The sequence below is a fragment of the Arachis hypogaea genome, chromosome 7, assembly GCF_003086295.3.
Source record: "Arachis hypogaea cultivar Tifrunner chromosome 7, arahy.Tifrunner.gnm2.J5K5, whole genome shotgun sequence".
NCBI lineage: Eukaryota > Viridiplantae > Streptophyta > Magnoliopsida > Fabales > Fabaceae > Arachis > Arachis hypogaea.
The window spans coordinates 1,398,585-1,426,420 of NC_092042.1; the positions used below are offsets into that span (position 1 = coordinate 1,398,585).

The window sequence follows — 27,836 nt, forward strand, 5'->3', positions numbered from 1 at the left end:
ATAAATATTATATATTATTTTTAAACTCATTTAAAAAATACATGTTAACAATCAGGTTAAATATATCAAAATGTGATGATATTTAAGTATATTTAATCGTGTTTAGCAAAAAAAATTTTTTTTATTAAAAATACAAAAAAATGCGGCCAAATATTAATATGTGTCTGACACACAGTTATATCTAAAATGTATTCAAAACACAAATAGTCGAATACAATAACTCAGGTAAGTATTTGTACTTTTTAGATATAAAATGTAGTATTAGTGTATTATCCCCTTAAAAGACTAATTTAATTTAATTTTTTAAATATGTTATATTTTTAGAAATTTCTTGTGAAAAAAAGTAAATCACAATGATTTGGTCTATATTTTTTTTTGTTAAAAATCCTCATTTATTATTACCCTAGAGAAGGTTAATATAATTTATTTTATTTAAATATAATATATTGTTATGAATTGCTTGGAGAAAAAGTAATATTCCACTACAATTTTCTATAAAATAAAAAAAAAAGGAAATCACAATGATTTGGTCTAACATTTTATGATTTTAGAGTTTATAAAAATAATCATTGATGTTGTGTCCCTTATAAGACACAAACTAAAGACACTATCCCCTTTTCTTCTTCTTCGTCCTTGTGTGTGTTAACACAGCGAAAAACAAAAAAAAAAGCATTAGAGAAAAAGGATGAGCGGCGGTGGCGGGTCTTCTAGGGTTCCGATCCCCAACAATGTACGGAAGACCATCCATGACATCAGAGAGATCACCGGAAAACAGCACACCGACGACGAAATCTACGCCGTCCTCCGTGAATGTTCCATGGATCCCAATGAGACCGCTCAGAAGCTTCTCTATTTAGGTTTTCTTCTCTTTCTCTTCTTTTTTTCAAATTCATTTCTCTTTGTATTTCTTCAATCCCAAATGATAAAAAATGTTACTTTTTACTGTGCCCTCATCTGGGTCTTCCTTTGTTTCCCTTGCGATCCACTGTGATTTCTTATTTTGCGCCTTTGGCTACCGACCCTTTTTGGTGTTTGTTCTTTATAGTATTTCTGTTGTTAGGGATTTGAAGATAATGGTTTCAAGTTTTAAGCTTTACTAGAGTATTAGCTAAGCCAGTGATTATTGAAGTTGAGCTGGTATTATCATTTTCATGGACGTTTTAATATCTTTTTGATGTTTTTATTGGTTTGTGGGAACTTTGTTTGGTGCTTTGAATACCAGAAGTTTGGATTTTTGCAACTGTTGAATGCGTGTGAACATGATTTAAAACATGGGGTTTGGTGGTATTAGCTTAAGTTCTTAACATGCTATTGTGATTGCTTATATCTCCCTCAGGATCTCAGCTCACGCATTTTCTATTTAGTGGCTGAAGGAGAAGGACTCTGGCTTATAATCATTTATGAATGTTTTAATGGCATTTCTGAGTTTTCTCTGGTTTTAATGTTATTTATGTGAATGGCTTTGTTCATACATTTTGGTTTGTTCACAGATACTTTTCATGAGGTGAGAAGGAGACGTGACAGAAAGAAGGAGGTAACTTTTCTTTTCTGTTGGAAAGTTCTTTACCTTCTTCACTTGTTACTTGCTATGTGATTATATAATTGTGTCTAAGTTGGTTCGTAACTTTTGCTTATGAAAGTTGAGTTGCTGAATCATATTAATATCGAGCCTGAATAGTATATCACTTGAAATGATGCCTTGATGGACCTCTTATTTGTTTCTTCAGAATTCAGATATCTTGATTGCTACCATTTTGTTGGCTACTGGTTATATGCCATGTTTAAAATTTGTTCAATATTATTTGCTGAAGTGTAGAAGATTTGAAGTTATGTGTAATTGCTTGTGTCTGCATTATATACTGTGTTGTGGCCATTGTAGATGTCAAGTTGTTGTAAATGGTAAATGAGCTTGTACCTTCCATTATATTCTCTCGTATTTATTGTCACCCTTGACTAATTCAAGTTTGTTGATCATTCCAGGGTTTTGGAAGTAGAACCTCTGAGGATTCTCGGTCAAAGCAAGGTGGACAAGGGAGGGGGTTAAGGGGTGCTTCAGGGGGTTACACGTCCAATTTTTCTGGTACAACTTCACAACTTAAGTCTCTAATATTACCTCTGTTTCGTCTATGGCCATCCATTTTCAGAAGAGTCACCTGGAAGCTACCTTTGTCTACATTAAAACATAACTTTAGGATATCATCAATTCTTAAAAACTTAGCACAAGCTGATTCTTTAAACATTTTCTTACAATCTTTGATCTGAAACTTTTTCATAATAATGTTTTGATTTTGCTGTTGCAAGATGAAAAAGACCAACTCTCCTACATGTTTTTTTCGTATAGAGATCTGTCTTATGTATTAGCTGATCTCCTGCCACTTCTTTTTTTATCTCATTAGTTGCGATACTTTGTTTTGCAAATATCTCTTTTAGATGGCGGTGGTGGCGGCGGTGGGAGGAACCTTGCAATGCGTAGGGAAAATGGAATCAATAACAGTGCAGAGAGAAATCATGCACCCTCATCTCAGCCAGTTTTGCAGAAAACAAAAGCTAATGCAGCATCTCAAGTCACAAGGTTAAGTTGTTCACCTCACCTGATTATTGATGCTAGTAGTATTACACCAGTTTCAATATCTTCATTGATATTTTAATATGCTCTATTTTGAATCTACATGCATCCTCTTCAAATTTAATTTTCTTCAAGTGCAGAGTTCCTGCTAATACAACCCATGGTGCTATTGCTACAAATCAAACCAATGGGAAGTCTGGCAATGGTTCTGGTGGCCAATCTCTTGCAGGGAGTGTTCCAACTGTCCCCAAAAGCAGTTCCACTGATAACAACACCGGCAATCAAGAAAATGTTCAACCCCAAGTTGCTCCTGTTGCTGCAGCTACTTCCCCTATTCAAACCTTTAACTCAGTTACCAGCACTGAGCAAGGAAAGTCACTGTCAAGTTCTGATCAAATTCTCACTTCTGCTGCTGCATCCACTGGTCATACCTCTTCTTTGGATCCTGTACTTGCATCATCTTCCTCCCATAATCCTGGTGTCAGTAGTTCTATTAATAGGGATGTTGGGAGTCCCTGGATGTCTGCTGGAACAAATCAAGTCAAAGGGAATAAAGTTATTCATAATGAAGCTAGTCATTTACCACCCAAGAATGAAAATTCCGTGTCTGTGAATTCTGCAAGCAAAATGAATGCCCCTTATTCGAACAATGTTGAAAACAATCGGTTCTTTGAGCCATCTCAAGCCTCAACTGCTTCTCTAAATGGAAACTTGGGGTCATCTTCTAGCTCCAGTAGCCAGCCATCTCTAGGTAAATCTTTTAATTCTATGTTCACAAGTAATTCTTCACTCAATTCTTTCAATATGCTGGTGTATTCACTTCTGTTTCTGAAACAGCTAATGTTTCCGAGGTTCCAACTTCTGATGCTTGTGTGCAATCTTCAGCCGAATTGAGGCAACATGTTACTTTTCCTAACCATTTCCAAGTACCCAAGGCTTTAAAAAGTGGTCTGACATTTGGAAGCTTTGATACCTTGGGTCCAAATGAAACATCTAGCAGTGGAGCTGATGGTGACCATGACCCTTCTCCTGCTCTTGAATCTTCTCTTGGAAGCGACAAAGATGGCATCTCTAGGTTTGTGGTCTAAATGCTTCAATTTTTTTGTATAAATCAAATTATATACCTTTTTAAAATGTTGTAGAGATGGTCTGTTATTGGGTCAGCCTAGCTTTATTCTTTTGCCAAACTCCTCCATTCAGGTAATTACCAAAATATACCTTAATGTCACCACTTTAAAGGTGTAGAGTTTCTCTGCGGAGAAAGTAAATACTTCTTTCATGTCCCTCTGGAAATCCTGGGCTGGGGTATTATTTCTTTTATGAATTGTAATGCTTTTAATTGATCTCTCTCTCTCTCTCTCTCTCTCTCTCTCTCTCTCTCTCTCTCTCTCTCTCCAAGTTTATTAACCGAGTCATGGTGTGCTCCTTTTAATCTTTGATTTGATGGTATTCATACTTGAATGTAGGGACCAAACTGCATCATTGAGTCAACAAGGGGATCAAGTTGATTTTCAACATTCTTCGTCCTATATGATTGAAAAGACATCTGCTCCACCAGAAGGCAATGCTGTAACTAGCACTGACTTGAAGGTTGATCATCCAAAGCAGGAGGTATTGTTGGCTCCAGAGGGCCATCAAATTCCCAATGTTCAAAGTGCTCAAAACTATTACCAGTCCATCATTTTAGGGAATCAGCAAGTTCAATTTGAGGGAACTGAACCTCAATCTCAAGAAACATCTCGTTTTACTAACTTTGTTGTAAGTTTCTCCATGCTTAGCTTTGGATTGTAGTGTTACTTTGAGAAATTGCACTTTTTTCCTTTACTGTAAATTGATTGGAATTGCAACAATGAGTATTGTTTCCTTTTCCACACATTCCCTTTTCCTTAACTTCCTCTCGTCCTTTTCAAATTGCAGCCTGCAAGTTCCCAGACCGTCACTAGCCCTAGCCCAACTCCACCTCTGCAGAGCCCTATTCCTGTACCTCCACAATCAGTTTCCCTTTTCAGGCCACCTTACCCGGCCAACTTCTTTCCATATGGCCACTATTACCCTCCAATTTATCTGTCTCCAATACACCAATTTTTAAGCCATAACGGCTTCCCTCAACAGCCATCAGCTGGCAACATGTATCTACCCGCAGCTGCTGCTGCTGCAGCCGGGATCAAATTCCCTCTCCCTCAATTCAAGACTGGAGCGAACACAGGAAATTCAGGCCATATTGGAATTCCTTCTGGATCTTATATCAACCCTCCTGTTGGATATGCACCTAGTCCAGCCGTTAATGCAGGAAGCTCAGCTGGAAATGAAGATATTTCTGTCTCTCAATTGAAGGAAAACCATATCTATACAACTGCACAACAGGTTAGTTCATTTCCATACCTTCTTTAACGTTTCTGTTTAAGTTTTACGCCCTCTTTCTCGGTGGAGTGGGAGATCATGTTTGATCAGCATCTGTCCAAGTTTTTGGATCTTCTAGTTATTTTGACCCTTTTTTTAAATGTCAGAGTGAAGGATCTGCTGTCTGGATACCTGCTCCAGGCCAAGATGTATCAAATTTGCAAGTTAATTCTCTGTACAACCTCACTCCTCAGGGACAACATCTTACATTCCCCCCGCCTCAGGCCAGCCATGGGGCGTATGCAGGCATCTATCCTCCCGGGCAGACAGTAGTTTCGCCTTCAACACTTTTGCAACAGTCTCAGGCTGTGGCTGGGCCTGTCGAAGCTGTAGGACCCCCTTCAGGCTCTTACCATCAGCCTCAGCCTACACAGATCAATTGGAATTCTAATTTTTAGAGCTGAAAAAAAAATTCTCTTGGTGACAATGATGTGTTCAAATCCAAGAAATATGGTCCTGATCTGAAAGTGTAAATAAGAAATGCGGCCAAAAAGAATGAGAAAAAAAAAAGAAAATTAGTACTCTTTTTTGGATGGAGATATTTTGGTGCTAACGATTTTGAAGGGTGCTAGTTGCAGGTTTTTTTTTTTTTTTTTTTTTTTTTTTTTTTTTTTTAATTTTTGCGCCCCAAGAAGTTTATTTTACCCTTCACATGTTCTTTTGCCCCCCTTATATAGAACATTTAGTTGTGGCTATAAGAAAGAGATTCCTAGTGGTGTTATACTAAGCCAAGAGTTTCAATAGAGTAGGGTGAGATTTTACCAATTTTTCCAGTTCTAATGTCTCACCTGTATATTACATTTTGATGATTTGATAGCGGATATTATATTATACAGTTCTATTGCTGTATTAGAATTTGTCACATCTATTTTCTCTATAAACAAAAGTTCAAGTTTCATGTCCCCTTTTTATGTTTAGAATGTGCTTTGCTTGTGGGTTGAATGAGAGTTCTAACATGCCCTTCTGAATTATTGTTTATGCACTGAGAAATTTGCATTTTATGATCATAGCACTTTTTATAGGTTGGTTTCTTTGTTTCTTTCAGTATAGGCTTCTTTCTTTCTTTTATTATTCTCTGGATTCACAACCATGAATTTATGTACTAATATTGATCAAATTGTATTTTGTTGAGAACTATCTTGCATACCAATCTTCAACATCTGTCAAGTTTCAAACATTAATTATAGAAAATCAAGTTACCATATGATACAAGTGTGATGTAACACACTCTTCAAGAAATAAAAAATAAAGAAAACTACTCTTGGTAGACATAAACCTAACACATGTTTCATGTTTTAATGATTAAATCTCTGCAACTAAGGCCGTCAATACAACAAAAATGAGACAGAATCTGGTCTAAATGTTTCTCCCAAACGATTGATTATCTATCTGTCTTAGACAACAATGCTTGTACTATTTACATTCAAGTCTGTGCTGCCTTCACCAACAGATTTTGTTACAACCTGCTTTGGAAGCTGCTTGGTGTTATCCTTAGATTCTTGCAAGTTGAGTGTTGTGTAGACTGACATTCCAGTGAGAGCAACAACAGCACCTCCAATGCTCACAATCCCAGGATCTGAGTTGAATATCAGATACCCTCCAAGCAGAATCACACATGTTTTGAACTGTCCTAACACAACATGTGTGGTAGCTGAAGTGGCCCTGCATCAAAGTGTGGAATTACCCTATTTAATTTACTTTTCATTTTTCCATCATAGAATTACTCATGACATGTTCTGTGGTTTGCGTGACGCTCAAGGTTCTTGCATAGCACATATGATATCGTCTGATCTATATAGTCGATCTAATCTAAACAAAAAAGTGGTATGCTGTTATTATTGTAAGAGAAGAAAAGGTAGTCTCACCCTAATGCCAATGCACCTGACCACTGCAAGAGAAAACCAAGAAGAGCAGATATCAAGATTGCAGTTGAGTTGTTTACATCCCACTGAAAGGATAGGACTCCTGGAGGATCTATCCATGGCATCAATGCCCCTAGGAAGAAAACTGTCACTGGGGTTGTCTTCCACATCAACCTACCATAAAAAAGGTTTTTTTAAGTCCAAGTATTTTGGCAAATGATAAGTGTTAGAGGAAATAATTAGAACTGGAAATTAACTAGAGCTAGTTAGATATTAACATTTAGTTACATATGAGCTTTTACAAAATTGAAACTGTCAGTAGTCAATTGTTATTGTATTGATTGATGGGTGTAACTAACTCTTAGCTATATGTAACTGATTCTAACTAATTTCTAATTCCAGTTATATGCGCTAACAATAACATCGTTATGCCATGGAAAAATTGGTTAGTGACGACAAGTGCTTACGCCAGGGCAGTCCAATTTCCTTGCTGTTGTAGACTAGACCATAAAATCTTATTTATGGCACTTGGTATTATCCATGCAATTGCAACCAGAGCACCAAATAAATTGAACTCTAAATCTGTTACAGTTGCAACTGCTACACCTACTGATACCACAGCCAAAGCCAAGACCTGAATCATTACAATTACAAGATAAGTGCAAATAAAGAAAAAATAAAGAGAAGGGGTTGGTGTACTAGACCCCTTTTTAGCATATTTGAAGGGCTTTGCTAAAGAGAAACAAAAGAAAAAGCAGCAGCATTATTCCTTACCTTTTTAAAAGAAATTGTCTTCCCAAAAAGTACAAACTCAGCAAGAACAATTGTTGGGGTGACAGCAATTTTAGCCATTTGGTAGAAACCAATACTGCATGATGAGATGACTATTCAGTAAACAGAAAAAAGTTACAAATCATTCACGAGTTTAATTTATATGCACTGACAACTATCAGGTGTCCACACATGGGGAAAAAATGATTTCCTTTTCAGATAGTGAGGATATTTGATTAGATGTAAGTGTAAAAACTCTTTTATATGCACATTATATAGAAATTAAACTCCTATTTTACTATGTCACCAAAAAAACTCCTATTTTACTATGAAAAGTGTTATAGCACAAAGAGGTGTTGGACCTGTTATACTTGAGGCTAGTGTTGGCAAGGCCAGAGGCAAAGGCCATTACAACACCTAATGCAAATAGAGAAGAGAATGGAGTTGTTTTGGATGGAGGTGACACAGGAAGCACTGATAGTGCCTTGAAAATTGCTAGGAGAACCCATGCTGTGAGGTAGTGAACAAATGTGAGGAATATTGGGAACTTGAATCCAACTTTCCCCATCACCTGTTAATAAAAATTTCCTTCAATGAATAATAGTTCATCATCACATCATGAATTACTTGCAAAAAAAGAAAACGAAGCAAATCCTGCCGACCAATTTGTTTGCCATGATGATCCCAACAGCAACCATGAAGTTGAAGGACAATGCAACCACCGGTCCACAGTATCTTTGCTGTTGGCGCTTCGCTCCTTCGGAGGTTCGGAGCTCATTGTAGAGAGAAGCTCTGAGCTCTTCCAGTGCTCTACCTGACTATCAGAACTGACATTAGTCTTAAGAGTGAAGAGGACATCAATTCTAATACATATAATGTTCTTAAGAACAATGATGTTGCCATCAATTGATTTATGTCATATTTATGCATGTCTCTGAAAGATTATTGAAGATGGTATCCAATTTAGGAATTTGAAAATTAGAACATCAAAAGAAATTTCAGAAAATGGACATTATCAGTTCAATCCAAAAATGGGAATTGATATCACAATGGAAATTAAAATGTATATTACAAAATTATAACTTAAGACTGTCTATTTAGATGGATTTTTGAACAAGAAAAATGAAATCTCACACAGAATGATCAAGGAAAGAACAATGTTAAAATGATTTGAAATCTATACATAGCAAAATTCAGGAGAGAATTTCAGAAAATCAAGAATACAAGAATGGAGAGGTAAAAGTACTTGTTTGCATGCAATGAAACTTAAGTGCAGTGATATCTAAGAACTAAGAAGAGACCTGCTTCTCCTGCATCACTATCTTTTCTTTTGATGAGTTTTCTTCCCTCTTCTCTCCACAGCAAATCAAACCACCCCATACCAATCTGGACTATTCATCACATATTTGATCAAATATTGAGGACCCTTTGTGTTACACTTGTGTTACCAATTACATATAAAGAAGTTATTAAAATAGAAAGACAGAGGGGAAAAAAATAAATTAAAGGGTCACATTAATATGAATGAATAGACCAAGATGCTTAAAACACAATCAATGCAAAAGGGTATCTTCAAAAACAGATTTTTTTCATTCTTCAAGGAGGTGTTTTCTCAATAGCATGAAAGAAGAAAAAAGAAAAAGAAAAAAAAAATAATAAAGAGAATAAAGGGAAAAAGTGGAAGAAGCTAAGAGAAAAAATTGCTTTGTGTTACATGAGAGAATATTGTATTTGATCTGACTTCCAACAATATAATGACACGTGTCCTGTTTCAAGTATAGTTAGAGATTGGTGTAACTGTTGATTTACGGGGAAGTTAAGGTAACATCATGAAAAATATTGTTATTATGATTAGGAAACAGTCAAGAACACATGTAGCAACAACCATATGAAGTGCTCTTATATTAGGTGAGATTGACTTGATAGCAAATCTTTCGTTTGTGATATAAGATATCAATCAATATATTATATGTATTATGTATCATATCATATATCAGATATCATAACTAAAATATGATACAAAACTTTTATCTTACTCTAACTGCATTGCCAATATTTCAGGTATCACACCAACTAGTTGTTGGTGTTAACCGTTATTCACTAAATATTAGGGCAAAAAACTGAAATGAGCCAAGTGGAGCTCAAATTTACCTAAATCAGCCAAATGAAAAATCAATACGTGAATCAACCAGGACGAATTACTATATAATTCGAATCAATATGATTCGAATTTCATTTGAACGTAATTCGAATCAATATGATTCGAATTACTAGGAACGCCAAAAACGTATGAAGTTCGAAACAACTTGTTTCGAATTACAACTATAGAATTCGAATTTAGTTAATTCGAATTACTAGGAGAAGCGCATGTGAGAGGAGTTCGAATCAATTCGATTCGAATTAGGTGAAAACGGGCTTGCATAGTAATTCGAATCAAGTTGATTCGAATTACAAGGGAATCGACTATAAAAGGAGTTCGAGCCTAGTTCATTCGAATCACTTTCTCATTCTCCAACCCCACCAAATCCCAGAGAAAAAGACCAGCGTTCAGTACGAGCTTGACCAGAGCGGCTGTTTCTGTCGATGGGGGACGATCCGGGAAGGCTTTATCGTCTGGATGGAGTAGCTCATATCGCCGGTGTTATCAACGACGAGGTTAGTGGTTTATGAAAGCGGTTTATGATAATGGTATTTGTTAATGGTTTTTTAGAATGGTTTATGTTACTGTTAGTGGTTTAGGATAGTGGTTTAGGAAAGTAGTGTAGGGTAGTGGTTTTTGTTGATGGTTTTTGTTAATGGTTTTTGTTAGTGGTTTTGTTTTAGCGGTTTATTGTAAATGGTTTTTGGATAGTGGTTTAGGAAATTAGTGTAGGGTAGTGGTATTTGTTGATGGTTTTTGTTAATGGTATTTGGTAATGGTTTATTGTTGATGGTTTTTGTTAATGGTTTTTGTGAATGGTTTTGTTTTAGCGGTTTATTGTTAATGGTTTTAGTTGATGGTTTTTGTTAATGGTTTTTGTTAATAGTTTTTGTTAATGGTTTATTGTTGACGGTTTTTGTTAATGGTTTTTGTGAATGGTTTTGTTTTAGCGGTTTATTGTTAATGGTATTAGTTGATGGTTTTTGTTAATGGTTTTTGTTAATAGTTTTTGTTAATGGTTTATTGTTGATGGTTTTTGTTAATGGTTTTTGTGAATGGTTTTGTTTTAGCGGTTTATTGTTAATGGCTTTTGTTAATGGTTTTTCTTAACGGTTTATTGTTGATGTTTTTTGTTTATTGTTTTGTGTTAATGGTTTTGTTTTAGCGGTTTATTGTTAAGGGTTTTTGTTAATGGTTTTTCTTATGTTAGTGGTTTGTGCATCTGTTCTAATTATGCGTTTTATGTAATGGCCAGCCTCGTCGTTGCATATCCAGTGTTAGGCGGCAACAGGGAATGCGTCTTGATGAGAGGTATGTCCCGTACTTGCAGATGGCGGGACTTTACCATCTTGCGAGACTCAACGACAGATGGTTCCGACTAGACGAGCCCCTAGTCAGCGCATTCGTCGAGAGGTGGCGGCCTGAGACGCACACCTTCCACATGCCGTTCGGAGAGTGCACTATCACGCTTCAGGACGTCGCATACCAGCTGGGGTTGCCAGTCGACGGAGATTATGTTAGTGGTTGCCTTACGGACTTCCACATTTACGTTGAGGGTGGGAGACCTGCTTGGCAGTGGTTCCAGGAGTTGCTCGGTGTTTTACCGCCGGAGAACCAGGTGCAGAAATTCGCAGTCAACTGCACCTGGTTTCAGGAGACATTCGGGGAGTGTCCAGATGGGGCAGATGAGGAGACGGTTAGGCGATTTGCCCGGGCGTACATCATGATGTTACTGGGTACGCAGCTGTTTGCCGACAAGTCCGGCAATCGTATACACATCAGATGGCTACCATATGTTGCTCGGCTTGAGGAGATGGGTCGCTATAGTTGGGCGTCGGCTGCACTAGCATGGATGTACAGGTGCATGTGCCGAGTCGCCAACAGACATGTGGTTAAGTTAGCTGGCCCGTTACAGTTATTACAGTCATGGATTTTCTGGCGGTTTCCTACACTTAGACCATCTGGGTATGATGAGATCAGCTGGCCCCTTGCATCGAGGTACCGTTATTGTTTTGTAGTAGATATTCTCCTTGTTATTATTTTGTAATTATGCCCTATATTCTTCTGTTATATTCTTCTGTTTTCTTGTACGCAGATGGTCTGGTTACAACCCTGGGATTAGCAACAAGGGACCTCGGGTACAGATGGCTCGCATGCAGATCGACTTGCTACAGCCTCGGCAGGTACGTAAGCAGAACTTCTCCGTATCTAAAGTCAGTGTTTCACGTTATATCACTTAATTGAAAGTACAAATGATTTGATTTTGATTTTTGCAGTTCGTATGGATGCCGTATAGCGGAGTGGACGTCATCCAGGTTGTTCATCCGGAGGTGTTGGAGCCTCGGCATACGATGTTGTGGCGATGCAGGACGGCCGTTATTTATTTTGCGGTTGTCGAGTGGCATCAGGTTGACAGAGTTTTACCTCAGTTTGGCGGCGTTCAGCCCATACCGTCTCCCGCCCTGAACATCGACTTCCTGATGTCGAAGGACGGGAGAGGAGGGGACCGTTGGTTCCCGGCACAGTACCCCGATTGGCATCTTTACTGGCAGGAGCGTGCTGATTATATTCTACAGTTTGACATCGTGCCCGACCCTGGTCCGTCGCATGAGTTGTTGACATGGTAGTATCAGCACGGGAAGAGGTTTTTATCGCCGGAGATGTTATTGGGGGATCCAAGAGGTGTTCCTATTCCAGATGAGGCGACGCAGAGGGGTGCTGGCCGACTTCCAGACATGGACCGGGTAGAGGATGTTCCTGACAGACGTCGCATTGAGAGGAGAGCACGAGTTGGGACACGTCGTAGCCAGCGTGAGTGGAACTGGGTAGATCAGGCTATGGATGCCGGAGACGACCCAGTTATGGGTGTGGGGAGAGGTCGTGGTCGAGGAGGCAGGAGGAGGGTGGGTGCTGCTAGACATGGTGCGCAGATGCCTGGGGGAGGTGATGTTGCGGGAGTTCCTAGGGCACCTCAGGGCGGGCATGATGGTGGGTTCCCTGGAGCCGGTATGGGAGATCCCACGAGTCACATTGATGCTGGGCTTGGTGGTGGTGGTCTTGGAGATTACTTCGTAGGTGTTCCCGGTGATGATCATACCCTTCAGGATAGTACTCCATGGGTGAGTCCTGGCTCGATGTTTGGGGACTTACTTGCTAGTGATGGCATTGTGCACGAGTTTGGTGGACCACATTTCCTTGAGGATATCCGTACCATCATGCAGGAGGATGCGGCTGCTTCCGGACGGGTTCATACGACAGGGACACAGGCACCACTAGACGTTGATCTGAATGAGCCTGCCACGGTAGTTCCTGCGCATCCTTTTGCCATGGGTGGGACCCCAGCATCGGCACAGAGTATTGGATCACACTCGGTTGCCGGCCCGTCCTCTTCCAGACCCGTCCATGTACCGCCTACGACCCCGAGACAGCCAGTTCCTGATGACAGCGACGAGTCGATTGAGGATGAGGAGCTACTTATTCGTAGGGGCTACCGGACACGGGTGCCACGCCGTTGCGGCACTGGGTCGCACCTGTTTAGATGACTTCATGGATATTGGTTTACACATTGTTGTCTTTTTTATATTTTGTACTTTGTTGGTTTGTTATAGTTGTTATGATATGTACTTTCTTATTATGTTATTTGAATTTATGTTATGTAGTCTCATTTACGTCGATGTATTATACTTTTATGTTATGATTTATAGTTTCATGTTATGTTATTCGTTATCCTTTTACCGCTATATAATGTTGTTTGTTCTAGTTATAAATTTCAATGATGTAAAATACTTTAAACAGAAATATTTGGTACCATTATCAAGTTTCATTACACAAACGAAGCAAAGTTGTTCCATACAAGTTGTAATACATTAAAAGTTATAAACAAATACAGGACAAGTGCTACTACAATAACAAAGAAACACATACATAGCAAATCGCCTACTGATTTCTAGCAGTCCCGCTTGGGCCTGCGGCTTGTGGACAACTACGCCTGGTGTGTCCTGGCTGCCTGCAGAGGCCACATCTCTTTGGCCGGTTCGGATCTGCTTCATCCATGTTGGTTCGAATTCTTGTGGATCTAGGACGACCCTCCCTCGCACGCCTCATACTCGGATCCGTGATAACTGTAGGCCCGGCATAAGGTGGCCAGAAACCCTCCGGTATGGGAGGGGCAAATACCATCTGATAGACGCCGAAGACGGAGCTAAGCCGGTATACCTCGTGCACGTAAGGCTGCCATGTAAGCCGTGAATAAGCACAGCATGCCAGTGCATGAGGACAGGGAAAATGAAGTGCTTGGAAGTATCCACAATCACAAGTCTTAGACCCTAATGAGACCCTGTACGTACCAAGAGAGAATGAGCCTGTCGGAGTCGTCTCAGCAACGGTGTACTCCGAGTTGTCTCTGTCGTAAACAGTAACCGTGAAATGCCGGGCTGTTCTCAGGTTGGCCTCTATACACTTTACTAGGTATTGACTGAATTGTTGTCCAGTACCCATCTGAGCCTCGGCCTCCCTCCCCTTACGGGCAAATAGCTCAGCGAGCCTTCCGTATGTGGCCTTCACCAGGGAGCATACAGGGAGGTTTCTAACCCCCTTCAGGATTGAGTTGACACACTCGGAAATGTTGGTTGTCATGTGCCCGAATCTCCGACCCTCATCACAGTGCTGTGTCCACAACGAATACTCGATTCGGTTCGCCCAGTCACACATTGCCGGATTCTCAGAGCGCAGAATGTCAAACCAGTAGTCGAACTCCACCTCGGTCTTGGCATATGCGGCGTTAACAAGAAGCCTCCGGGCATCTTTTCCCTTGAACGTCAAGGCAAAATTCGCTGCAACGTGTCGAATGCAGAAAGCCCGGTACGCAGCAGGCGGTAGCCATCCCCCATCCGGAGCCTCGAGGGCTGCCTTTATGCCGTTGTGCCTATCTGAAATAACTAACAGACCCGGCTGAGGTGTCACGTGCTCACGGAGGTGGGAAAGAAAGAAAGACCATGACTCAGCATTCTCACCCTCAACTAGTGCAAATGCCACGGGTAGGATGTTCGAGTTTCCGTCTTGTGCAATGGCGACTAGCAGTGTTCCCCCATACTTCCCATATAAATGGGTGCCATCAATACTCACCAAAGGCTTGCAATGACGGAATGCCTGGATACAAGGGGGGAAAGTCCAGAACAGCCTATGAAAATAAACCTGAGAATCGTCAACCTGTCCCCCAACTCGAACAGGGCAAGTCCTGAGGACGGCTACAGTGCCAGGCATCGTCAGCTGCACTCCTAAAACCCACCTAGGGAGCTCATTGTACGACTCCTCCCAGTCCCCATATATCACGGCAACGGCCTTCTGCTTCGCCATCCATACCCTCCTGTACGTAGGCCTGAACCCAAAGTGTGCGGCCGTGGCATTTTGGAGCACCTTGATGTTCACACCTGCATCAGCCCTAACCATCGGCATAACGAAGGTGGATATGACATGGTAGTCCAGACTCCTATGGTCGCTGGAGATGGAGCTGGCAAGACATGTATGCGGTCCGTTGTATCGCTTCACTTCCCAGATACCCTTCCGCTGTCGGAGACTCAACCGAATTAGCCATGTGCACCCATTCCCAAACTCAGAACACTTTCCCACATACCTGCGATAGTCAGACTCAACGACCTTGTACTGGACCCCTCGACGGATACTGTACGTCTTCACACTCAACAGCGCCTCATCTTTATCTTGAAATTGTTGGCCAACCTGGAACTCGTTCATACCGGCAGACCCCTCGGTATCTCTAGCACCAAATCCTGAGGCCTGCAGATCATTGTCGTCTTGCCGCATGGCATCCAGGTCCAATGAGGAAAAATGGGGTGGATACTGCTGTGTGCCAGAACTAGATCCACCTATAGCCCTTGTCGGAACAGTAGTTCCAACATCATCGCCGCTTTCATCAGCGATGAAATCCGGCTCCACGTCATCGTCATCTGGATCATCAAACAAACCATCACCAACACCAGCCGGTGTGGGACAATGTACCTCGGTGGGAATATGTTCCCCATACCGAACCTCATCTCCAACATTGCCGCTCAGATCAACGGCAAACGAAGGGGACGCAACAGGCTGCATCGGTGGCTCATACACAGGAGCAGAGGATGAAGCAACAGCAGGTCTCGAGCTCGAGCCGGCAACCGCGGCTATAGTAGTGGCATTCCGGTTCGAACCACCCGAGCTAGATACCACATCAACCAACTTAGCCAATAGCTCCGGAGTCCTTACCTCGGGAAACTGCCTACGAGAAAGAAACATAACCTGCAAGTCCTCCTCACTACCGATTGTGAAACAATCAAACTTCACGGTGTCATGGAGCACCGCTGTAGGAATGCGGTAGAAAAACTTCTTCACCCTTTTAACGCCTTCAAGACCCAGCTTCTCCAGCACAGAGCTAACAAGTGCATCGTAGGTGGTTGTCGGCGTCACGATAATACATAGGGGATCCTTATCAGTGAACTTAACGCCGGACCGGGTTTTTCTCTTAATGGACCCTCTGTAATGTACCAGAACTAGGAAACTCTCCTCACTAGCCATCTCCCCTCTTTGTTGAGAGCAACATCAGTTCACACCTTATATATATAGCCCTGGCTCGCACTATATATATATAATTCGAATCTATATGTTTCGAATTATCTAATGTCACAACGAAACCTAGTAATTCGAGTCAACTTGATTCGAATTACTAAACAATGCTTCTCCTAGTAATTCGAATTAACTAAATTCGAATTCTATAGTTGTAATTCGAAACAAGTTGTTTCGAACTTCATACATTTTTGGCGTTCCTTGTAATTCGAATCATATTGATTCGAATTACGTTCAAATGAAATTCGAATCATATTGATTCGAATTATATAGTAATTCGTCCTGGTTGATTCACGTATTGATTTTTCATTTGGCTGATTTAGGTAAATTTGAGCTCTACTTGGCTCATTTCAGTTTTTTACCCTAAATATTATGCATGCTAAGTTTTTTTCTTTCTATAACTAAAATACAAGTATAATTTCTTGATTTAATTCTATAGTTTAATCTTTTTTGCATTGATTATATAAACTAGTAAATAGTTAAAAATCAAACACTAATTCTAATATATGGGGCAAATGAAATGTCCAATATAATACTAAAAGAAAATTTGTCAAGAATAAAGTTCTAAATGGTGGCTTTCAAGTTGGATGATCAATCATATACCATAATGCTTTATTATTTTTGTTTTATTCCCTTAATTAAATTTTCTTTGATTGGTATGCTACTTTAGACTAAACATCTATTTATGGGAATGGATGATTAGATGCTGTCATGCTGCTATTCCAAGAAATGGAATTTGCACAGTACTATCCACCATGACAAGTTTTTTCTGAACTTTCTCACACTTTATCAACCTCTAAAGCCTAAAATGATGTCTAATATAATAATTCCATATCCTTTTTTTTCTGTTTGGATAGTGGGGACAGATACTGCACATTTTACAATTAAAAATTTAAAATATCCAAATTCATAGTTTCAGCCCATAAGTCCACTCATTCATGTTAGGTATGGCTGGTAGCTTTCCTCTCATAGTATATATTATTATATTAAATTTTAGTCCATTCAATTATTTGCTATATTGGTGAATGCAATCAGTATTGTCCTCACTGTCTCTTTTTAGCCTAATACCTCTGGAATTTTTTTATTTTTTAAGTTATTTTTCTTTTAAAGTTGTCCATAAGGTCAAATGGTCAATATCCATTGTTTGCATAGCTGCAGAATTGATTCCTTCCTTATCCATATCCATACTATAATGAATTCAGAAAATTTAAGCCCTGTAGAAATTACAATGAACAAAACCAAGGAACATGATTACATCAATACTAAATCATTCAAAAAAAAATGTTAGTGTGGTCCTATTTAACTTTGAACACATCAAATCCAATTACAATGTAATTTTCCAGTTACAAAAGGTGGTTTCACAACAACTAATGGAAACAAAATTCACTTCTCCTGGAATGGATGCTCAAAATAATCATTTTCCTTAACAACGACATCGATATCAGCATCAGCATGTAGTTTGTTTGCATCTAAGCTTCTTGGGGTCATAGCTGCTAATTTCATTTCATACTCAGCAACTTCTCTTCTGATTCTATCAGTTGCCATGATTTTCTGAGATATTTGTTCAAAACCTTGGTGGATGCTAGTGAGGAGCCTATAAATCTGCCTCCCTGTAGCATCCTTCTTCGCTTCCCTGCAGAGAAAAAAAGAGAAAGAAATTTCTTATTACCTACCTTTAATAAAAAGTAACAAAATTAGGCCCTTTGTCTTCATTTCATTTTCTTGTGTGCACTCTGCATGTAATATGCCCTAGCACACCTGTGTGGATGTTTCGATACGCATGCGATGATCAAATGTTCATACCTAAAGACAATTTCATCAGCAACAGCATACGTCCGATGCAAGCGTTCTTGGATAGAGTTACTGTCTAATTGAACCTCTCTAGTTTCTTTCAAGATACGCTCAATGTCAGCATCCTGTTTGCGACTATTTTTTGTTATCTCTTTTATTTTTTCAGTGTATGATTTCCTCGATGATGATTTTGGCTGCTTCGCAAGATCAGCAGAGAGCTTTGATTGCTCTTCCTCCCTAGAGAAACACAATATTCATGTTTAAAAAGTATTCATTGAAAGGTAATCAACAAGGATTGAATTAGAAGAAACTTTTTAACATTCCAAAGCCAATCTATTTTACTGTTCTCTGAAGAATCTTTTATTCAGTTCAGTTGTACAAAGTAAAATGAAGAATTCTTGAATACATACCTCTTTCTAATTTCGGATAGAATGAGCTGTTCTTCCTGTTGACATTCTCGCAACTTTTCGAGCATTTCTTGTAAATCTGGATTACTTGAATATAAAGAGTCCTCGAGACTTCTCTTCTTCTCTTCCAAACTTTTTCTTACTGGATCCCTGCAAAATGTATTGAAATTCGGTGAAGTGAACAATTTGTCCTATGCTGTGACTATGCTGAACTGGAATCAAAGTAAACCCTGAATACACAGTACTAACTGAAGCTAAAATGATCTAGTATTTCATATGAATATGTTTACTCACCACTCTGACTCCAACTTCAAAAGATTATGTCTTTTGGCTTGTAGTTGTTCATTCAACTGGTTGGCATAGAAGTCAACGGAGTGTTGCTTATCAAATGCCATTTCTGATACTGATGTCATCACTTCCAATTCTCGTTCAAGAAGCTCTAGTTCAGAAATTCTTGAAGCCACGTCATCTATGAGTGCTTTTTCCTGATTTATAAGTTTATTAGTTATTTAGTTTCACATGCCATTCTATATCTCCATATTTCACATCTATTGACATGATCAGATCAAGAAATAAAACAGCTGGATCATACAGTTCCTTCATCTAAACATCAACTACCCAACAAAAGATAGAAAAATAGGAAACAGGGGAGAGGGGGGAATCCCCAAACTGGGTCATATTCAGTTGGAATTAAGTTAAGAAAAGCATGTAACAATTTCTTTTGTGAAAGTTACCTTTTGTTTCAAGACATTCATATCTCCACCATCTTTAACATGAGGACCACTTTCTTCATTTCCAAATGAAACTCTTCCATTGTCAGGTACTTCAACCGAATCCACTTCATTTAATATACAATTTTCTTCATCCCTGCTACAACCATCCACCATGCTTGAGGAGGATTCACCGGAAGCAGGTGTTACATCCATTTCCTCTACCTAATCCATTGTTGAGTACTCGAGTCCATAACGGATCTTCTCAAATTATCCTTTTAGATTTCTTCAAGCACTAATCTTTCTAAGGTCAGCAGCACTTCCAAATTTCAATAACTCCAAAATATTCTCCCCGTCAGATGGATACAGAAACTGCCACAGACAACAGATGCATTCCATTCTTAGCCATAAATCCATAACATAGCAATAAAAAAAATCTAAGAAGATGAAAGGTTAGCACAAAGGGTTCAGATCATGTCCACAAGATGAAGTTTTAGTAGTAATTTAATGCACTAAAGTTACATTTGATAGAATGACTAGATGATTTCAAATCATAAATACGGATGATTATGGATCAACAATCCAAAAACATTCCAAGCTCATGCTTTAAAATCTCAGTCCAATCCTACCAACAATCATTGCAAAACTCCTCCACACTAAAAAATGTTTAGAATCTCAAATGAATTTCTTTTTCTAGGAAAAAAAAAGTATAAAAAATCTCAAAATGAAGAGTTCATTGTTGTTGAATAATCTTTATCACTCTCATATAATTGCAGAGATCACAACTAATAATATTACTGAACAGGGATGAATAAAGCAAGATTCATCAGAGATACCAATTACAATAGAGAAATTCAAAATCTCATCTTTGCTTATTTTCCCATACTTTCTCAGCTTTTGAACACCAACCCAGAAGAAAAAAAAAAAAAAGCATCAAATTCCTCAAGTACCTTGTGGAAGCTGAAATCTCCAATGCAACCGCTTAGCAGCTGAAATCTCTACAGAGTAGCACTTGCGATTCTTCCACGCCCCCTCTGTGCGAGGGTGTGTTGTTCTTGCTGTTTTGGATGAAAAGGTTCAAGCTTTGAATTAGGGGTTCTACAGTTCAACACTTTCTAGTTCATGTGGAAAACGGTGTCGTATATCCCAAAGTTATTTTTGTTTTCATCTTGTTTTTTAGGACTTTATTTTTTTTTCTATTTGACAAATAAAAAAAACAATTTGATGTATGGTGTAAAGCTGTGCTAAATGAATATTTGAGAGATTAATTTTGATCCATTAATATATGTATAGTTATTAATCACTTATTTTAAAAGAAATTTATGTAAAAATTATTTAAATTAACAATTGTTTAGAATCTTTTTCAAAACTTATTTTAAGGCACATATGCATAATTAAAATTAGCTTCACTTACTTTAATGTCAAAATAGGTTAAGTTATAGGCGAATTTTATACCCTAAATGTCAGACATTTCTTTATAAATATTCTATTGATTCTTAGAAAAGAAGAAAAAAAATTGTGATATGTTAAATTCTAATCATATTCTCTTTTGTAAATGAATCACATCATAAACAATGAATAGAATGCAGTTACATTCATGGTTTTGTCATGTTATTGTTACAAAATAGTCATAATGGTTAAATTGAAAGGGATATGTAAGAACTGCATTTCATGCAATTGAAGGACCAATAAAATGCCACGAGAATTTTGTGGCCCACCAAACTAAGATTCTAGATTCCATATATAGTTAAGCTCTTGGTCTAATGCAGATGCTTCATGATATCTGAACTTTTATTACTAGACTTAGATTCAAGGGTTGTAATAGTAGTAGCAGTAGCTCATCCCATTATTCATGATCATGGAAAATGGTAGGGAGGATCATGAGATTGAGGACATGTCAATGTCAATGTCAATGTCACCACCTTCTGTTGGTTCCATGCAAATAGCTGGAAGCAATGGCTTTGGCCACAGCATAGAGTTCATGTCTCAAGCATATCTTCCCAATAGCTACTCAGAAGTTGTCCTTAAAATTGTGGATTCAAGCATTAACCAAGATCCACCACTCCCCATACATCTGAAGGTAGGGGAGAAAATAATCTTGTTTCTATGAAAGAATTATGTTATTTGTACACTAAAAATTTTACTAGATAATCTTATCGTGAACCGTGTGAGTTAGTATAATGCATAATTACATGGAACGCAATACGCTCTTTGATGGGAATGGGTACGTGGTACGCTATATTTAAAATATTTTATGTGAAAAATATACTTATACATTTCAGTACGTAGATGAATTATGAGTTGGTACGCAATATGTCACCTAATTAGTAAATTTATGTAATATTTTTCCTTTGGAACTCTTTCAAATTTAGGGTGTTTTTTTTTTTTTTAATTATAGTTAACTTGGTCTTGAGAATGGACAATTCATTTTCTCATTGATTTGCAGTTTGAGGATGTAGAGTTCAAAGTGAAAAATAGCCAAACAGATTCCAACAACCCTTTAAAGAAAATGGTGACAAAGGTGGCCACACAACAAGTGGAACAAGAAAAATACAAGAAAATCCTTAAGGGTATCACAGGGAGCATTGGTCCTGGTGAAATTCTTGCTTTGATGGGTCCTTCTGGCAGTGGAAAAACAACTTTGTTGAAAGTAATTGGAGGAAGATTACTTGAGAATGTAAAGGGAAACATTACTTATAATGATGTTAGATTTAATCCTGCTATAAAGAGAAGGTTAGTAATTAATATCTATCTATAACATGAACTTTTGATCTTTTCAATCCATAAACTTGTGCTGATGTTGTAGTTTTCTGTTTCTTCTCTTTGTTTTGCATTGTAGGATTGGATTTGTTACACAAGAGGATGTGCTTTTCCCTCAACTTACAATAGAAGAAACATTGATCTTCTCTGCATTCTTAAGGCTACCAACCAACATGAGCAAGCAACAAAAATATGCAAAAGTGGAAAACACTATCAAGGAGTTAGGACTTGAAAGGTGTGTTAGACAATGGTGCAAATTTATTTCCTTATAGCTTTTGCAGAACCAAAGGTAGGGGGAAAAAGTTGTTTCTCTGAATAATCTTTCGTTTAACCATAGATGTCGCCACACGAAAATTGGTGGAGGATTTCTAAAAGGCATATCAGGAGGAGAAAGGAAGAGAACTAGCATAGGCTATGAAATTCTTGTTGATCCTTCATTGCTGTTACTTGATGAACCAACTTCAGGTCTTGATTCAACCTCAGCTAACAAACTTCTCCTCACTCTTCAAGGACTTGCCAAGGTATTGGTAACTAGAAATTAGTAATTTACTGTATCTACATACAATTTATATCAAGATGCATGAGTTATGAATGTATAGTTCAAAGTGACATATATTCTTAAATGAGTACATTTTAAGTGTCATTTGAAATAGATGCTGAAAACTATCTTTTGATTAACTTTATAGGGTGGGAGGACCATAATAACTACAATTCACCAACCATCAAGCAGAATCTTTCATATGTTTGACAAACTTCTTCTGATATCAGAAGGCTATCCTGTTTATTATGGAAAGGCTAGAGACTCAATGGAATACTTTTCTTCATTGAGATTCGCCCCGGAGATACCGATGAATCCTGCAGAGTTCTTGCTTGACTTGGCAACTGGTCAAGTGAATGACATAAGTGTTCCTCAAGAAATTTTGGGAGATCAAGAATCTTCCGAGCCTTCAAAAGCTGTTATTAAGGTAAGTTTCAATTATGTTAGTTAGTTAACTATGTCCATGTCTTATCTCATTTCTAACTTAAAGAAATGTTGATTTGTTTTCTTAGTATCTAAAACTCAAGTACAAAGAAATTCTGGACCCAAAAGAAAAGCTAGAGAACCATGGAGTGGTAAACACACCAAAACATCTTCAGCTAGCAATTCAGGTTAAAAAGGAGTGGACATTGAGTTGGTTGGACCAATTCATTATTCTTTATAAGAGAACATTCACAGCAAGATGCAAGGACTATTTTGATAAATTAAGACTAATTCAAGCCCTTGGAATTGCAATTATTTTGGGGCTACTTTGGTGGAAATCCTCAACCAACACAGAGGCTCAACTAAGAGATCAGGTAGTTCCTTTCATGATTCCTATTTTCATTTTGATTACAAAAAACTAACAGGGCCTTAACCTGAATCAACATATTTGATGCAGATTGGTTTAATGTTCTATATCTGCATATTTTGGACATCTTCATGTATCTTTGGAGCAGTATATGTTTTTCCATTTGAAAAAGCCTACATAGTGAAAGAAAGGAAAGCAGACATGTATAGATTAAGTGTATACTATGCATGCAGCACTCTGAGTGACATGGTAGCACATGTTTTCTATCCTACTTTCTTCATGATTATCTTGTACTTCATGGCCGGATTCAAGAGGACGGTTGCATGCTTCTTCTTAACATTGTTTGCAGTGCTGTTAATAGCCATAACAAGTCAAGTAATTCGCATCATAAATCAGTTCTCCCAAAAGTTTAAGCGAAAGTGGAATAACATTAATACTAATCAATGATTTTGTTATCAGGGTGCAGGAGAACTATTTGGAGCTGCAGTTATGAGCATTCAAAGAGCAGGAATGGTTGCTTCTTTAATACTAATGTTATTCCTTCTCACTGGTGGATACTATGTCCAGGTATGAACAAGATGATTGATTGTATTCAAACACTGACTTCTAGATGTTCAAACCATGAGTTTGTTTGTTATAGAAGTAGTTTACAACATTAACTGAAAAAATGATTGTATTGAATGCATGGATTCAGCACATACCAAAGTTCATGCAGTGGATGAAGTACCTTTCATTCATGTACTATGGATTCAGACTACTTCTAAAAGTGCAGTATTCAGGAGACCAACTCTATGAATGTGAGAGCATAGGAGGGTGTAGGACCCTTCAGAGTTCACCTTCATTTGACACTGTTAATTTGAAAGGTGGCTTACAAGAAGTTTGGGTTCTCATAGCCATGGCATTATGCTTCCGTTTTCTTGCTTACTTCTGCCTCCGCAGAAACATTGATGTATGCAATTATTAGTATCTTTGATGAGTGATTTGAGAATTAATGTGGTGGTTGTGGTTGTTTGTAACATGTAACATTTGAGATAAGTTTGTGACTGCAACTTCATAATTAGGAATACTTAATAGTTCCTTTGTTGAAAGCAAAATGAAAATACTGAATTCATGTATTGTATTTTACAGCTTGTAATATAGCATATAGGTACTTCAATTTACATTAATCAAATTAATGAGGGTGATTTGCTATCTACAAACTTCTCTTTTTTTGCTTCATATTATTATTTCTCAATTTAAGTCAATCTTTGCTCTCAAGACACTTGCAACCACCTATTATCAAGCATGAAAACACAACTCAAAGGAGAGGGGGAAAAAATACACAAAAGGTTCATAGTTTTTTTTTAAGGTGGAAATTCACATACAGTTGTCTTCATGTGAAATTGTTAGTTGAGAATTGTTAGATGGTTTGATATGTTTAATTAAATTGTTATCTAACGATTTTTAATTAACAACTTCACATGAATACAACTGCACATAAATTTTTACAATTTTTTTAAGTACATAATAGAGGAATAGAAGGGGGGTGTGGAGGTGGTTTGGGATCAAATCCATGTGCATGTAATGAATTAATAATGATGCTTCATTCATGCCTTGATTAAAGATAGATTTTGCCTTTTCTTCTTCTAGGATTAACTTAGTTAACAAGATGTCAGGAAGAACTTTGCATTCATTATCTATCATTAATTTGAACTAGAATGAGACCCGCGCGATGCACGAACAGTAAATTAATGATAGTATATAATAAATATTAAAAATTGTTATATTTTGTAGAAATAAATTAAATATGTGTAAATTAAAGTTAAATTTAAAAAGTTTTATTTTAAATAATTTGTAGTACAAAAGATTTGGAGGTTGGAGTTGTACAAAGTAACATTTTTATTTGGTGGTTTGATTTTTACATTTGTTTTAGTTGATGAACTTAGTTATCTTATGTGGCGCTCGTCCTTTTTTTTGTTGGTTGTTAGAGTTACTGCTTTCTTCTTTTTGTCGTAGGTTCTTGTGAAGACATGTATTTTATGAATTGTTGAGTTTGATGCACTTTCTATTGTGTTATTTGGTTCCATCTTTGTATGTATGTTCTTCTCCCGAAGATGTGTCTTGAATTTGTATGATTTTCTTTCTCCTTAATCTCTTGATGGGGTGGTGCTTCAATGTCATTATTTTACTGAAATGTCATTAGATTTGAAGCAATTGTGCCCAATAAGTTTTTTGCGTCGCCATCAAATAGTACAAAAGTTGTTGTAACACTTTGATCTGAAACCTTTAATTGAATTCTGAACCTAAAATAAGTATTGGGTTAGCAACTAATAATTTGATAGATGAGATTATGAAAAATATATAGAGTTACCTTATTGTTGGATATTGTGATGTTTGATTACATGTGCCACAAAATGTAGTTGTTTCTTTTTTGTTTATATGCTTTCTTCTGACACTTTTTACATTTAACATAGTTCCATTCTAATTTGTCATCAATTTCGTTTATAGTTGCTAAAATTGTGAAGATCTTTTTCTATTCCAATATTCAATTTATGTTATCATTAGGTATACGGTATTTGAGTAAGTATGAATGTATGATACATGTTGTGATTTTTTTTTGTCATACCTGATCATTAGATTCTCATTGCATGGCCATTAGATCTTTGATAGTTATTCGATTTCTAATCGTTCTGCTCTAAAAGAATGATGCTCTATTGAGTAAGTTTGAGATGTGCAGTTCAAAAATAATTTTTGTGTGCTAAATTTGATGTTATGTGAAGGAATAGTGATAAGAGACTTATATATGTAGTTAAATGGTATGGAATTTGAATACTTATAACGTAAAATTTATTATGATTAATAATATTATTATGACATTTGTAATATGGATACTTATTACATTTAGTGAGTTATTTATAAAAATTAATAAATTAATTGTTGCGGTTATAAATTTATGGGTAAAAAATACAAATAAACCATGGGAGAAAAGTTGTTACATGAATAAGCCAAATTGAAAATTGATTCACGAATGAACCAAAGCATACTTATATGTAATACGAACCTATTTGGTTCGAACTACACACACATAATTCGAACCTAATTGGTTCGAATTACACACGAATAGGTGCCATCACATAATTCAAACCTAATTGGTTCGAATTACTCATGATTAAGTGCCACCACTAATTCGATCCTAATTGGTTCGAATTACGTACAATTGGGCTATATAAGGAGTTCGAATCAAACAAATTCGAACCACTTCTCATTTTCCATACCCCACCAAATTCCAGAGAAAATGACCTAGATTCGATCCGAGAAATAGTAGAACCGAAGACTCAGCTGATGGGGGACGATCCTACAAGGCTGTACCGGTTGGACGGGGTTGCTCATATAGTCGGGGTCATCAACGACGAGGTTAGTAGATAGAAAATTTTGTGCACACAGTTTATTTGAGTTAGTGGTTTTGCATGTGGTTTTAGTGGCAGTTTATGTTAGTGATTTATCGTGGTGGTATTGCAAATGGTTTATATTAGAGGTTCTGCATGCGGTTTAGTTGGTGGTTTATGGTAAGTAGTTTTTTGTAAGTGGTTTTATATGCGGTTGTGTTAATGGTTTATGTAAGTGGTTTATATTAGGTGGTATTGTTAGTGGTTTATTGTAGTGGTATTGCAAATGGTTTATTTTAGTGGTTTTGCATGCGGTTTAGTTGGTGGTTTAGGGTAAGTGATTTTTTGTAAGTGGTTTTATATGTGGTTGTGTTGATGGTTTATGTAAGTGGTTTATGTTAGTGGTTTTATATGCGGTTGTGTTGATGGTTTATGTAATTGGTTTATGTAAGTGGTTTATTGTGTTAGTTTTTTTTTGTTACCAGTATTGTATGTGGTTCTAATAATGCGGTTCATTTAATGCGCAGCCACAGCGATGCATCAGGAGCATGCGGCAGCAACAAGGCATGCCACTCGATGAGCGTTATGTTCCCTACTTGCAGATGGCCGGGTTATACCATCTGGCTAGGCCGAACGATAGATGGTTCCGGTTAGATGAGCCCCTTGTCAGCGCCTTCGTCGAGCGGTGGCGTCCTGAGACGCACACCTTTCATATGCCCTTCAGAGAGTGCACGATCACGCTTCAGGACGTGGCGTACCAGTTGGGGTTGGCAGTGGACGGGCGTTATGTCAGCGGTTGCCTTACAGATTTCCATATGTATATCGAGGGTGGACGTCCAGCTTGGGTGTGGTTCGAGGAGTTGCTTGGAGTGATTCCTCCTCCGAGCCAGGTTTAGAAGTTCGCAGTAAACTGCACCTGGTTTCAGGAGACTTTCGAAGAGTGCCCCGAGGGAGCCGATGAGGAGACTATGCGGCGCTTTGCTCGTGCCTATATCATGATGTTGTTGGGCACTCAGCTGTTTGCCGACAAGTCCGGCAACCGCATTCACATCAAATGGCTTCCCTACATAGCTAGGCTTGAGGAGATGGGTTCCTATAGTTGGGGGTCTGCAGCATTGGCATGG

General features: G+C 38.0%; 5 protein-coding genes across 8 annotated transcripts; 3 read left to right on the forward strand and 2 right to left on the reverse strand.

Moving 5' to 3' along the window:
* The first annotated feature begins 523 nt into the window (after positions 1 to 523).
* LOC112701805 (GBF-interacting protein 1-like) lies at positions 524 to 5,828 on the forward strand. Its single transcript, XM_025752566.3, has 9 exons — positions 524 to 857; positions 1,491 to 1,534; positions 1,981 to 2,080; positions 2,431 to 2,572; positions 2,707 to 3,317; positions 3,404 to 3,641; positions 4,033 to 4,324; positions 4,484 to 4,930; positions 5,074 to 5,828. Exons 1-9 carry the CDS (start codon positions 686 to 688, stop codon positions 5,362 to 5,364), a joined length of 2,337 nt encoding a protein of 778 aa, XP_025608351.1. The 5' UTR covers positions 524 to 685; the 3' UTR covers positions 5,365 to 5,828.
* A 277-nt stretch (positions 5,829 to 6,105) lies between these two features.
* LOC112701807 (nucleotide-sugar uncharacterized transporter 2) lies at positions 6,106 to 9,546 on the reverse strand. Of its 4 annotated transcripts, none has more exons than XM_025752570.3 (7): positions 8,901 to 9,546; positions 8,262 to 8,417; positions 7,962 to 8,170; positions 7,603 to 7,696; positions 7,296 to 7,462; positions 6,832 to 7,002; positions 6,106 to 6,628 (listed from the first exon to the last, which is right to left on the reverse strand). In XM_025752570.3, the coding sequence occupies exons 1-7, from the start codon at positions 8,913 to 8,915 to the stop codon at positions 6,361 to 6,363; spliced, it is 1,080 nt and encodes a 359-aa protein (XP_025608355.1). In that variant the 5' UTR covers positions 8,916 to 9,546; the 3' UTR covers positions 6,106 to 6,360. The 4 variants fall into 4 exon arrangements, with proteins under 4 accessions (XP_025608355.1, XP_025608353.1, XP_025608356.1 ...); XM_025752568.3 differs by having other exon boundaries at positions 8,262 to 8,413; positions 8,901 to 9,542; XM_025752571.3 differs by having other exon boundaries at positions 8,262 to 8,413; positions 8,846 to 8,976.
* A 292-nt stretch (positions 9,547 to 9,838) lies between these two features.
* LOC112701806 (protein MAIN-LIKE 1-like) lies at positions 9,839 to 12,544 on the forward strand. Its single transcript, XM_025752567.3, has 4 exons — positions 9,839 to 10,254; positions 10,995 to 11,737; positions 11,835 to 11,922; positions 12,016 to 12,544. Exons 1-4 carry the CDS (start codon positions 10,183 to 10,185, stop codon positions 12,364 to 12,366), a joined length of 1,254 nt encoding a protein of 417 aa, XP_025608352.1. The 5' UTR covers positions 9,839 to 10,182; the 3' UTR covers positions 12,367 to 12,544.
* Positions 12,545 to 17,548: 5,004 nt separating this feature from the next.
* LOC112701808 (uncharacterized) lies at positions 17,549 to 20,487 on the reverse strand. Its single transcript, XM_025752572.2, has 6 exons — positions 20,210 to 20,487; positions 19,284 to 19,631; positions 18,844 to 19,034; positions 18,553 to 18,699; positions 18,155 to 18,379; positions 17,549 to 17,984 (listed from the first exon to the last, which is right to left on the reverse strand). The coding sequence occupies exons 2-6, from the start codon at positions 19,473 to 19,475 to the stop codon at positions 17,735 to 17,737; spliced, it is 1,005 nt and encodes a 334-aa protein (XP_025608357.1). The 5' UTR covers positions 19,476 to 19,631; positions 20,210 to 20,487; the 3' UTR covers positions 17,549 to 17,734.
* A 630-nt stretch (positions 20,488 to 21,117) lies between these two features.
* Positions 21,118 to 24,538, forward strand: LOC112701809 (ABC transporter G family member 26). The gene is made up of 9 exons (XM_025752573.3): positions 21,118 to 21,339; positions 21,706 to 21,992; positions 22,099 to 22,254; positions 22,357 to 22,540; positions 22,706 to 22,984; positions 23,070 to 23,354; positions 23,438 to 23,722; positions 23,807 to 23,914; positions 24,042 to 24,538. Exons 1-9 carry the CDS (start codon positions 21,118 to 21,120, stop codon positions 24,309 to 24,311), a joined length of 2,076 nt encoding a protein of 691 aa, XP_025608358.2. The 3' UTR covers positions 24,312 to 24,538.
* Positions 24,539 to 27,836: the final 3,298 nt, after the last annotated feature.